This window comes from Trachypithecus francoisi, unplaced genomic scaffold (assembly GCF_009764315.1).
Source record: "Trachypithecus francoisi isolate TF-2019V2 unplaced genomic scaffold, Tfra_2.0 Lachesis_group9, whole genome shotgun sequence".
Taxonomy (NCBI): domain Eukaryota; kingdom Metazoa; phylum Chordata; class Mammalia; order Primates; family Cercopithecidae; genus Trachypithecus; species Trachypithecus francoisi.
In genome coordinates, this window is record NW_022681474.1 from 14506048 (window position 1) to 14519735 (window position 13688).

General features: G+C 49.7%; 1 protein-coding gene across 2 annotated transcripts in view; it reads right to left on the bottom strand.

Annotated features, from left to right (window-relative positions):
* DIP2C (disco interacting protein 2 homolog C) overlaps nt 1-13688 on the bottom strand; it is a 153322-nt gene that overhangs the window by 80633 nt on the left and 59001 nt on the right. For both annotated transcript variants that reach the window (XM_033209870.1, XM_033209869.1), the window contains exons 15-19: nt 8573-8712; nt 5992-6128; nt 4159-4367; nt 2984-3098; nt 2289-2490 (exon numbers count right to left, since the gene is read on the bottom strand). In XM_033209870.1, coding sequence (XP_033065761.1) covers nt 2289-2490; nt 2984-3098; nt 4159-4367; nt 5992-6128; nt 8573-8712 — 803 coding nt within the window. The remainder of the gene's footprint in view (nt 1-2288; nt 2491-2983; nt 3099-4158; nt 4368-5991; nt 6129-8572; nt 8713-13688) is intronic.

Genomic DNA, 13688 nt, shown 5'->3' on the forward strand with positions numbered 1-13688 from the left:
TCCCGACAGCTCCTGGGAGGCAGAGGCCTTCTAGCTGCACCTCACTCTCAAAGTCCGTTCTTGGCAGCTGCTGACGGTCTCCCCTGCTGAAGAGAGGTGTGTGTGTCCCAAATGCTCCCAGGGTATAGCACAGCCTCGCCATTTAAGCTACAGAGTTGAGAGGAATCCCAAAACGTGTGTATTTGAGGCTCAAGTCTCTTCTCTCTGCTCCCATTAATGGACTCACCCATCTGCAAGTCAGCAGCTGCCTCGCTGGTATTATCAAATATCCTGCCATGCAATGCTTGGCAAATTTGCTCAGGGCACAGGGCGGGAGTTTTATCTCAAAGACAGCAGCAAGACACACGGAATCCCAAGCGGGAGACAAGCCCTTCCTGGGTGCCAGGCTCTGGCCATTCCTCAGCAGATTCCTCCTGCTATTCTGGGGCAATATTCCCAGGAACCTTTAAAGCTGAGGAATTGGACCTTGTTTTGTAACTCTCTAATAATTAGTTGTACCAGCTCAGCTGGTAAGTTAAAGGTCTTTTAATACTTTTGTGCTCAAATAAGATAATCTGAGGGCACACAGTACCATTCACTGAGTAAATATGAATTCATCCAGTAAGAAAGGCCATTTGGTTGTCAACCGGCTGTCTGTTTCCAGCATCTCAGTACACTGTCACCCATAAAAGGGCTCAAGGAATATTTGCTTTGGCTTCCGATAATGGCTACTCACTTGTCAGGGTCATTTTAAATGTTTATCCAAAGGGGCCTCAGAAATCATCCAGCCCAACTCCGTCTCTGTGGTTTGAAGCTGAGGCCCAAGCTGCGTTTCAGGCCCTCCGCAGAGACAGATGAGTCTGTGGGTAACTCATGGGGCCTCAGCTCTGCCAGTTACTATTTGTTAAAAAGCTTTTTAAAGACACAAAATCAGGTAACCTCTCAGGTTCGCAAACACAGATGAGACACTAAATATATATATATTATTTTCTTTCTTTAAAGTTATCAATCACGTGAAGCTTCATTTAATGAAGTACTGTATTAGAGTAAAAAGATTTCCAATCTCCTGCGCCACCATTCCCCAGCTAAACCCCTAACGAAGAGGGCTTTCTGCAGGCCCCCTGACCGCACTGCGCGGCTGCTGGCTCTGTCTCCCCACTGGGTTTTCCTGACCTTGGCGCGAGGCTGCCGGCTGCTCTCTCTCCCTGGGTTTTCCCAGTCGCATCTCGACACTTGGCTCAGGTGAGCCAAGCCCTGTAGCTATGGAGTCATTACAACTCTGTATTTGCAAAGGATCCTCCCTTCCATAAACACCTGTCTGAACCCTTTCTCCAACTGCTGAACTGCTTCCCAGCTGGGACCACGGGTCTCTGGGTCGAGTGTCTGACAATGAACCAATCAGTGGGGAGAGAGGATCAGGTCGCTTCAGAGTTTACAATGAGGATACCCTGGAGAGTGCCGACACCTGCTGTAAATCTTCATACTGCAGAGACAGCCTGGGGAGAGCAACAGCCTGTGTCCTTCACGAGGCTGTTTACTTCCCGAGGCGGCTTTCCCACCCTTTCAGGGCACTCCGAGGGAGGATGCCCATGGTTTGAGTGGCTCCCAACAGAAGGCCATGCACCCACAGAATGTAATGAAATGGATACTGCCCCCTGCAACTCCACATTCCCCGTGCCAATCATGAAAACCAGGGACCACGAGAACAGCGGTTTGGAAAAAAAAACTGTCAATCATAAAAACCAGACACCACGAGAACAATGGTGCGGAGGAAAAAAAAAGAAGAAATGGAGGAAGAATATTTAAGGAAATCTACAAGATAAGAAAAAAATAAGAAGCAGGTCAGAAATGAAAGAGCAACAATACACGTGAACCCGATGTGCTTAGAAAGGGAGCGCACCACGGCCGTGCCCTTCAGGAGAATGAGCTTTTGCTACAAGAGAACAGAGCCAGCCAGTTATGTGCTGACGACCACACTAACACCCCTGTGCCTACAGAGAACAAAAGCAAGGCATTTACAGACAGAAGACCAGAATCCAAGTTGCCCCTGCCCCGCGTTCTATTCTTGGGGTAACCACTTCTTTCCCACAAGCATCAGCTTCCTGCAAGCAGCCCTGTGTGAACTCCCACACCTCTCCGTGCCATGCGGCCCTGTGTGAACTCCCGCACCTCTCCGTGCCATGCGGCCCTGTGTGAACTCCCGCACCTCTCCGTGCCATGCGGCCCTGTGTGAACTCCCGCGCCTCTCCGTGCCATGAGGCCCTGAGGGAACTCCCACACCTCACAAGCTGCCCAGGTGGTGCACATACCTGGCTGCTTCTGTCGAGGCTTAGGCAAGTTTGTGACGCAGGTGTGGGGGCACATTAGGACGTTGCAGGGGTGCAGAGAGCCCTCCAGAAAAAGCTGTTTTGTTTCTGACAAATGGATCCCACCAAGCGGGGTTTTGGGGAGGGTGTTTGCTGGCACCAAGGCCAGGCAATAAACTCCAACTTGATGTATACTGTCAATCGCCTAGAAAGTTAGGAAAGAGGAAGTCATATTATGATAGGAAGCATAAACACTCAGTACATAGTTATATTATGCAAAATATGATCCACAATACACAGAAGTCTGTGCAGTACAAGCACTGTTCCCAGTGCAAAAATGCCAAGGTAAGAGAAAGGGTTTTCCTACTAAACTCACCAAAGCTGAATAATGTTACCCAGGGCTTGTGGAACACCAAACACAGTAAAAAAGGAACTTTGGAGAAAAGACATGGTCTCAAGATCAAACAAAAAGCTTCCTTTGGCCTCCCCAAGGTGACCAGTAGGAACGAGCTGTGCCAATTCCTGGTCCCTACACCCCCGAGTTTCTGGACACTTGATGTAATTCCTGATCAAATGAAGGGAAGGGAAAAAGGGCCACCCCATGGGCAAAGCCACAGCTGGTCACGCCGTGATCTGAAGGAAGGAAGGAACCAGAAACAAGACAGAGGGGACCCGTGCCCAGGGCGAGGGAGGGCAACCTGCAGCACACGGCTCATCCACTGGAAGCTGTCCTCCTCCGTGGAGTCGGGCCTCTGCTCTGCCACGATCACAATCCTCTCGTCGTGCAGCACAGTCACCGAGAACACGGCTATCCTGCGGGGACACAGGAGCACGGTGAGCCTGCACCGGGACGCTCATGCAGCCCTCCCTCCGCGATCGCGGCTCCATCACCATCACGAGCGCGTGACACAGCTCCAACTACGACTTCAAAACGGCAGCCGTGCTTCCGAATTTCCCCACACTCATCATTACGGGAAGAGCTGCGGGAGGCGCCCAGGGATGCTGCCGAGGCAAGGTCACCCTGATCCCCAGGAGGCCACACACAGCACCTGTGGGCTCTGGTGACCAGGTTACGCCTTTCGGCACAGAGGAGCAAATGTGATCAGACCTGCTGAAATTGGAGCCACACCCTTCACAGCTGAGTTCGCACCTGTGAAGTTAATGGTCTCCAAATCAGTAGGAATTTCCCGTTCCAGAACTAGTGATTTTCTGCTAAGTGTATGTGCCTTATACCGTCAGCACAGCACAGTCACCTCTAGTAAACTCTTTTTTACAAAGAGGTTGTAGCTTTAAAAATAATTCAAAGGTGGCAACATCATATCCAGGTATCTACTTCCTGCTCCTGTCAGCTTCCAAACTGAAAAAAGGCTCTAAAACACTTGATGACTTCCTCCAGATTGGCAAAAACTCAGGAACCGTGGCAACTCATTTCATCACGGGGCCTCCAGTGTGCGCCAGGCCAGGCAGGGAAGAAAACTGCGGCAGAGCGCAGAAGTGGCGAGCGTCTGCGCGCACGCAAGTCTGTGACTCAACCGTCACCCTTGGGTCTCTCCAACCCGCTCTATGATGAATAGCTGGATCTTTAATTTGTGCTGTTATTTATCGGAGGTTTTCTACTGCATATTCCTATTATACTTAGAGGAGAAGTTCAATGGAAATATATTTATGGGGTTCAGGGAATTTCTATAAAATCTCGGACATTCAGAACTAGGTTAAATCTCGGAGGTCAGAGTCCAGTTGCTTCAATTATACAGAAGAGGAAACTGAGACACAATACATTTAAGGAATCTGTGCAACATTCAACCCTTCAAAACCACATAAAAAGTGTGGCCGACTGGAAACTATATGCTTAAATTTGCAGAACGCCACTGACCTTCCCCTGTAGACAAACTTCATGGGTTCGACGGCCAGCGCGGTGGCCACGATGTCATCGGCGTTGTGCCTGCGCCCGCTGACCACCATGAGGCCATCCATCTTGCCCACCACGAAGACGAGACCCCCAGGACCCACGAACCCCAGCAGGCCTGTCCTTATGAACGGGTATTCACTGATCGGAGCCCCGGAGCTGGTCATGGGAAACACCTGGGGGAAACAGCATCCATCAGGCCACCGTTCACGTGGTCAGCTGGTTTCAGTCCTCACCGCTTCTCCTGTGAGCAAGGCACCTGCTTTGCTTAAGCTCTGCCTTTCACCCCAGCAACCCTGCCTGAGGGCCGAGGTCACAGTTACCGCTGGTGGCCAACAGGCAGAAAAGCACTTCCCGCCCACCTCAGCAGGACCCCATCCGTTCCTGCACCTCCACTCACCTGCCGGAGCTCCTCCTGCCTCTGAACCCTGAACAGGTAACACCCAGAAGACTCACAGGAGGCCACTCAGCAAGAATTGATTACTTCATTTACAAAACCACAATGTAAAAGATGAGTGAAGAGTCAAGGTACAATTTAAACAACGTATGTTAGTTTTAAAGTAATCTCTATTCATTCATAAAATGTTATTTGCCCTTGTTGGAAGTAGGCTGAAAAGAAAAATATTAAGGAAGCAAATCAAATCAGTTCAAACTGTAAACCTCTTTTCCTCCACCCCTGCAGATAAATCACATAGAAATGGAGATGGGGTTTTTATTTAGATTTGTATCTAGCTCAGTTTCAAGGAATATTTAGAAAGTTCAATTCATGTTCAAGAACGCTATCATGGAGAGGTATTGTAACATCTGTTCAGATACATCCAAAGTTCTCAACATTTAGACCAGGAACAGTGGCTCAAGCCTCAATCTTGGCACTTTAGGAGGCGAAGATGGGAGGATTGCTTGAGACCAGGAGTTTGAGATCAGCCTGGACATCAGCACGAGACCCCATATGTACAAAAGCATTTCTTTTTAATTATTTAGGTGTGGTGGCACATGCCTGCAGTCCCAGCTACTCGGTGGCTGAGGCAGGAAGATGGCTTAAGCCAAGGAGTTTAAAGCTGCAGTGGGCTGTGATCGTGCCACTGCCCTCTAGCCTGAGTGACAGAGCAAGACCCTGTCTCAACAACAACCAAAAGTTCTAAACATTTAGGAAATATATCCCCAAACAATTTATATTATCTTACGTATAGCTTAAATATTGTGCTACTTGTAAGGCCAGGACCTACTTGGTAAAAAGATGGGTTCTGAGTTGTAGCACTGAACGTGTGTCTGACCCCTTTATGTCTCTGCTCATTACACAGCCCATCTGTGTACACGCCCCTTGCATGCACATTACACACGCATCTGTGTATACCACAAACATACTTGTTGTGCCACTGAGATCGTTACATACAGATATGCTCAAGTTCTCATCAGTTCATACCTGGCTACGGCTAGCCCAGGCCGAGGGGCCGTAAAGGGGCTCCAGTTGGCTTCCCCAGGCAAAGCCCTTCTCGCACACGAGTGCACGTTCCCTCATGATCCACTTTTCACAGTAAAAGTGAGAAAAGTACCAAAAAGGATCCTTTCTTAGGAAATCGTGCTTATTGTTTTAAACCCTGGTTATAAGGTCAGAACAATGCTGATAAAACAAATTTATCAAAAGTGATAAAAAGTGGTAAAGTGCCATCATTTTCATGAATATAAACACGTCTTGCTGAAAATGGATCTTACATTCCATGTCTGTCACTACGCACCTGCCAGGGCTGTTTGGAGACGGAGCCATAGGCAGTGCTCATGGCAGAACACTCCTCCACCTACCTCAAAGGTGTTCTTGGTCATGCCGGAGAGGCCATAGTAGGATGTGCCTGTCGCAACTGCACACACACACAGCTCCCCGATCTCATCCGTTCTGCACAGCTGAGGAACCCCGTCTGGCTTCACTGAACACATGATGGCTAAAAGCAAACAGGAAAGCACACGCCGCGTGAGGGGGAGGGGTGGGGAAAATAAAGGAAACAGGGAAGATGCGAATAGGAACGAGGACACCAGTGAACAGGAATGGGGTCTGGAGCAAAACTGCACGGATGGTAGTCAGCCAGACATTCCTTTTCCCTAAAGAGCCGTGATCTTTCCTGTTGCAGCAATATGGCCAATTTCATAGCTGAAACATCAATAAATATTGCAACTGCTTTAATGTTAATGTGCAAGTTGTATTTAGGGGCATAATATCATCTGCCCCTAAATACATTTTATTTGGGGAGGACCCTCAGAACCAACCTCAGGGCCACCTGCCACACGTACATCAGCAACGTGGTGTGACCTGAACTCTGCAAATCAAGCCTCTAATGTCTTAATCTGAACCTTCGATTCCATGCTCTGTGCAAGGTGAGTCCTTCTGAGAACACCACCGGAGCGCTTCACACACAGTTCAGTGCTGATCAGTTCTCACTGGTGCCACCAACACTTTGATGCTTTGAACAACAACGTCCTACATACCCCCCAACTGCAAGCCACAAATCTGATTAGGGAGCCAAGAGCCTCATGCTTCAGAGGGGTGGAGTGTGCATCAGTGACAACTGAACTGTTTAGAAAGAGCCTGAAACAGCCGGCACCCGCTGGGCTGGAGTACGGGCGTCTAAGAAGTGGAACAGCGGAAACATAAGTTAAACTCACAGGAAGAAAAATTCACATTAAAATTACACTGAAAAATTCTTCACCCATCATATTGCTAAAAATAAAAGTCAGGTAACAGGGCGGATAAGGGAGTGGAGAAAGAAGTGCTGCTGTTTACCGCTCGGCGGGGTGTAAAGCCTCACAAGCTTCGAAAAGACAATCATCATAAAAGCTACATCGGTAGTTCTCTTGCAAACAGAACTCCCACTTCGAGAACTGTTTCCATCAGACACGAGGGGGTCACTCACTGCAGCAGCAAAAGAGGGAAAATCCCCAAACAGGGGAGGCTTCCAATAACCTCAGCGCTCCCACAACATAGCACTGTGCCGCCTCGAGAACAGCATGGAGCTCGTTACGCGCTGACAAAGGACCCTAAGATATAAAATGTGCGTGTGTAGGCAGTACTCTATCATGATGTGAGAAAACCCCGAAATCCAGGGCAGAGAAGACACACGGGGTGGGGGCACACGCGTCTGTCCCACAGCCCCAGGTGCCTCTGACAGGGAGCCTGGGAAGCTTGCGGTTGCTCTCACGGTCACAAAGGACCGTTTCCATTGTGTCCTTCAGAACCTTTTGAAGATTTCACCATGAAGCTCCATTTATTTGAAAACTAGGTATTAAAGAAAGAAATGGAGCCAGGGGGCCTGGCCACAGCTGGAGGGCAGGGAGTGGGCTGGACACAGGGGCTGGAGGGCTGGAAGCAGAGGCAGAGCCGTGGGGATGCTGGAGGGCGTCCACAGGGAATTGGGGTAGTGAGGAGTAGGGAAGCCAAGGGCTGCCTTCATTTCTTTTATGCCAAACAGGGCGAACAGAAAGGCAAGAGCTTCTGGGGTGCCTGGCCCCAGAGCAGCTCACCATGAAGGGGCATGAGGGGTCTGCTTCCTCTGTGAGACTCCACAGGGCGGGGGTCCCTGCTAAGGCACACCTGACCTGGCGTCCTGCACCTGCTACTGAAGGTGGCAGCACTGCTCGCACGGGCATGGCTACCCTGCTGGGCTTGAGCCCACACCCCATGCCTGGAAGGCTCAGCAGGAGACACAGGCTCTGGGGTCCCCAGCTGAGAAAAGAGCCAGGTTCCCTTCCAGGGGCCAGAGAGCCAGGGGCTGATGCTGCCAGTGACCCCATGAGTTGAACGCCAGGTGTGTGCACCCTGAGAGTGGTAAAGCGGCTCCTGGGAGGTGCCTGGGCGCTGCTGGTGGGGCTGGTGGGAGGCACGGTGGGCCCTGCAGCTGGGCGCCTCCTCACGCATCTGTGGAAAAGGCTTCTGAGACTTGGAAAAAGGGCTCTGCTGCTCAAAACAGGCTTCATGGTCACACACTCACATTCCTTGGTTTTCACACGTCTGCCTTGGGGGCAGCCAAGCTTGGCTGTTCCCACTCTGACTGGTGCCTTAAGGTGATGGATGGGCACATCCTCTGGGGCAGAGAAGGGAAGCTGCCCAAGCACCAGTGTGGACCCTGCACTGGCCCAGAAGCCTTCCAGGGAAGAGGAGCCTGAGGTCCCACTGTGCAAAGCTGCCCTTCCCCATCTCCTCGATCGTCTACCAGGAGAGGGAATACTGCCTCAAATGTCTGAAGCCTCACAAGGACTTAAGACTGGGAGTGAGGCTCTCAGCCCGAGGACACACCACAGGAACGTGGGCACGTGGGCATGTGGGCTTTGGTGATGTGTGTTAGAAAAGCATTTAATAACTGGTTAATCTGTGTGGCTCGCGACGCACACTCACCTCCAGGCATCACGAGGCCGACATCCTGCACGGTGAGCACGGAGAGCTTCTCTTCTGAGTCCACACGAATGACTCCGTAGGTCAGCCCATGCATGGAGAGGACACCCCGGCCCGGGGGCTGGTTACTGTCATCCGTGGGCCTGGAACGACAGTTTTTAACTTGAATATGCAGGGGCAGATAAGCCATCACAACCACAGCTGTGCAGTCAGCACACACGCAGCAGGCTGGGCACCCCTGGGAGCAGTGCCGGCCACCCACATGGCCGCATTCGGGGGTGCTCATTCTGTTTATGAACGGCTGGGGGCGAGTCTACTGCTTCCGCCTCTGCGTTCCCAGGGAATCTCAAGAATACCCGAAAACTACGAAGGCAGCTCCTCTCCTGCCCTCTCTATGCAGGCCCTGCACAGACCGGCTTGCTCTCTCCTCCCAGCTCCTGCTCACTGCACAGTCTGCTCTTCAGTTTCGCAAATGTCTGGAAGGGGGTACATCCACTCCAAGAATGCAGGCAGAACCACTGAACAGAAATGATGGAAATCCTGACTGTCCAGCATCAATTCAGAGACAGGCTGTCTGGGCGTATGCCCAATTTTATATCTAAGAACCTAAAATAAGATTTACGCTGTGCCATTCTGGCTGCCAAGTTCTAAGGAAAATTATTTGGGTGGCAGGCAAGCTGTAGAACGCACTGTGGGTCAGGAGAACGGGGTCCACGCAAGGCAGGTTTCAGAAGACCGCTGCACACACGTGCAGCACCCTGGGGCCCGCCCCCCTCCTCTGCCGGACACCCCAGCCTGCTCCCACCTGGGGGCTTCTGTGCTGGTTCTCGCTGCTACCCAGGATGTTCCTCCGGCAGACGTCTGCACGGCCCTCTCCCTCCGTGTCTCCAGAGTTTGGCTCAAATTTGGGACTTCTCATCCCCTCAGAAAACACTCCTCACCCAGCGTGCCCATCCCATAGCACACACCTCTGACTACCTGTGCGACCTCCTCCCTCAGACCCAACTCTCCCGAGTTTGTTTTGCTCACTGCTGCATCCCAGCCCTGGCAAATGTCTCGCAATAAATATCTGCTGACAGAATTTGTGAACAAATAAGTTAAAATCTCTCTAAGGCCGGGCACGGTGGCTCACGCCTGTAATCCCAGCACTTTGGGAGGCCGAGACGGGCGGATCACGAGGTCAGGAGATCGAGACCATCCTGGCTAACACGGTGAAACCCCGTCTCTACTAAAAATACAAAAAACTAGCCGGACGAGGTGGCGGCGCCTGTGGTCCCAGCTACTCGGAGGCTGAGGCAGGAGAATGGTGTGAACCCGGGAGGCGGAGCTTGCAGTGAACCAAGATGGTGCCGCTGCACACCAGCCTGGGCGACAAAGCAAGACTCCGTCTCAAAAAATAAATAAATAAAATAAAATAAAATAAAATCTCTCTAAGATCATGGATTATATTCCTGAAAACTAACAATTCCTCAATGGTTATCTAAGTGAGTCACCACAATTTAGGTACACATCACATTTGTTTCTGTACTTTTCCATATATAAATCTTTAATGCACTTCAGACTTAAAAGCTGGGCCTAAGAGCTTGCTGTTTAACTTTAAAATATTATGGTTTATAATGAAACTGAAGACATAAATGAGGCAACATAAAAGTTAAAATTTGCCAGAGGAGATCTCATTTGAATGAAGTAACTGGTGTACTGAAAAAAGCATGAAAGACTCTGGAAACAGAATTATTCTAGATGTAAGAATCAAAAAGGATAGCGCTAACCAGATAGAAAAGAAAAGTCAGCCCAAATAAGAAAACCCACACGGAACCACCTAGATAGGGTGAGTTCAGATCACTGGGCTTTACGTTATTCTCCTGGCCTTTCCTTCTCAGAGACCCCAAACACACCAAAACTTCAAAATGAAAACAGTGTTGTCAGTGGTCCTGCCACCCTTCCCTCACCCTAAGAGTCCTCTACAAAGATTGACGTGGGAGTCAGGAACTGTGAGCTTCAGTATCTGCTGTGGGTTGAATCATGTCCCTGCAAAAGATCACCCCTCGTATCTGTGACCTTATTTGGAAGCAGGGCCTGTGCAGAGACAGATGCCCCCAAACTTACAATGGGGTTACAACCTGATAAACCCATTGGAAAGGTGAACATCGCAAGTTGAACTGCCTTAAGCCAGGGCCATCTTATGACCAGGTTAAGATGAGGTCATACTGGGTTAGAATGGACCCTAAGTCTAATTACTCTGTCCTTGTAAGAGGAGAGAGAGGCCTGGACACAGAGAGAAGCTCACATGATGGAGGCAGGGACTGGAGTGACAGGTACCCGTCCAGGATCGCTGAGCACCCGAGGCTGGGGTAAGGCCTGGGGCGGGTTCCCTCAGCACCTCCAGAGGCCCAGCCCTGTGACACCTCAGGGTCTCCGACTCCAGCCTCCAGAACTGAGATAAGTGTCTGTTGTTTAAACCACCCACTGTGTGGTACTTCGTTACAAGAGCCCGAATATAGTATCTTAGTGATAAAAATTTAAGGTACACTTAGTTTTGTTTTAAAAAGCCACATGAAAGCAAAACGCTGGGCTAGCCGAGATTCAGAACACTGACCTGCCGGGCCAGAGGCTGGGAGGAATAGTTATCTTAGGGCCCAATCACGTGTTTTGTTGTCTCAATTACAAAATCCCCCTTCCCTCCCTTTTTCTTTTCTGAGACACAGTTTCACTCTGTCGCCCAGGCTGGAGTGCAATGGCGCGATCTTGGTTCACTGCAACCTCTACCTCCCGGGTTCAAGCCATTCTCCTGCCTCAGCCTCCTGAATAGCTCGGACTACAGGTGCTCGCCACCACAGCCAGTTAATTTTTTTTACTATCATTAGTAGAGACAGGGGTTCACCATGTGGGCCAGGGTGGCCTCGAACTTCTGACCTCGAGTGATCCGCCCACCTCAGCTTCCCAACCTGTTGGGATTACAGGTGTGAGCTACTGTGCCTGGCCAAGATCCTCTTTTCTATGTTTAAACACAGTTAATGAGAAATAAGACTTGCACATTTAATAATTAAATACCTTAAGATTACAAATTGTGTTTGCTATAGGAACTTTTCAATTATGCTTATACAATGATAGTTACAGGAGACTGAATATGTTCATATTAGCAACATTAACCTTGTATTAATTTAACCTGCCACTGCACATTTATTCATATTTGATAGATTCTCTTGCTAGTTGGAGAAAATGTATGGCCCCGGGTTTCCTTCCTTGCAGATGTGCAAGACGCTGGCACACAGCCAGGCCCAGAAGCACAGTGCTCCCAACACACACACAGGCGGGCACAGAGGTACAGTGCTCCTGGCACACACACAGGCAGCCTCACAGCCCCACCTCTCCACAGACGTGGTGTCCGGGGCCACCCCTTAACTTCTGACCTGGTGGTGCTGATGTCTCCCCCTCCAGATGGCAAACCAATGCCCCAGTGGTACCCTCCGTGTGCCAAATGGTTCTGAGTCTTTCATGCATAGGGACTCAAAACTCACCACAAGCCTATGGCTATTATTCCCCAATTTCAGGACTCAAAACTCACCACAAGCCTATGGCTATTATTCCCCAATTTCAGATGAGAAGACTCGGGCACAGAAAGGTTGACTTCATCACCCAAGTGAGTGGTGGGGCTCGGCAGGACTCAGACCCAGAGCACAGCCTCTATTCCCAGGACACTGAGTGCATCAGTCTACTGCTCTCTTTTTATAAAAACTTAGAAGCAAACAGTACAACCAACGTGAGCACATTCTTAGTATGAACAAGGCAAACATCACAGTCCAAAGGGAAAGTGCCTGTTTCTGCTCCAATCCTGTGCCCCACAGATAACCACTATGGAGATTTTTATATGTCAAAGTTTAGACTCCCAGATATGCAGTTAAGTATAAAATATGTATGTATACCAATACATTGACTTTTTAAAGAAAAGCAGAATCAAGATGCTTCTTTAGTGTTGGGAGAAGCTGAGTGTTTGGAGAAGCTGAGGCAGGGCTTGCATGTCTGACATAATGTAAAACAGTCTTGGAACATGTCCGGGGTCCAGGGTCTAAAACTCCTCGTGGCCTTCGGAACACCAAGCTCTGTGCTAAAGGGTGGAAGGTTACCCTGACGCACTGTTATCTAAGCCCAGGGCATAAAACCCCTTGTGGCTTGGATAGAATCCAGGGCTCGTGGCCTTTGGAGAGTGTCTAGATTTGCTGGCTCCTTGCTCTCCCAGGATCGAATGTATCTTGAGTTAAAAGAACCTGCTCTCCTTTATCTCAAGTAGCAGAGTATGTTCCACATGCTTCAAAGGAAATGCTAAACTATCACAGCTGCAGACCATGCGCTTGCCCCTTTTGACTGCCACATCTCCACACTTGTTTCTTTGATCACCAATATATAGTCTGGACGTCCAGAGCTCAGGCCCTTCACAGCCTCCATACTCGCAATGGCCCCCTGGTCCCACTTTCTCTCTCAAACTGTCTTTTCTCATTCCTTTGACTCTGCTGGACTTCATCACCCTCACGACCTTGTGTTGGATCCCATCACCCCAACATTCTAAAACTCAGTCTCTTCACTAAACATACCTGCAGATCTTTCCATGTCTGTGCGTGTGGGTGTACATCTGTGTAGGTGTGTGCACCACTGAATTCAGCTGGTTTGTTACATGGTATTCAGTAACATGAATATATGATCATATATTTTCTTTCATTCAATTTTTATACAGCTGGAAATACACCTGTAACATATGTATCTAGAAAGAAAATGGAGGATCAAAAAGCACATATACTTAAAATTTTAAGAACACCTAAATACCTTCCCAAAAGAACATATTTTGCATTCCACTAACAGAACAGGAGTATTATTTTCTCATCTACTAGAAAAGCACCTCACACTGGCTGTATGGGGTCATGGTTATATATTTAATGACCTACTCTGCACAGTAACCCTGTGGAGATGGGAGCAGCATCATGACCCTACTGTTTAGCAGACGGGGCAGGGCAAGGAGGGCTGAGTGCTGCCCAAGGCCGCTGCTGCAGAGCCGAGACAGCGCCAGTCCCAGGCTGGCTTCAGAATCTGTGCATCTGACCACAGCGCCAAGCTGCCTTGGCAGTGC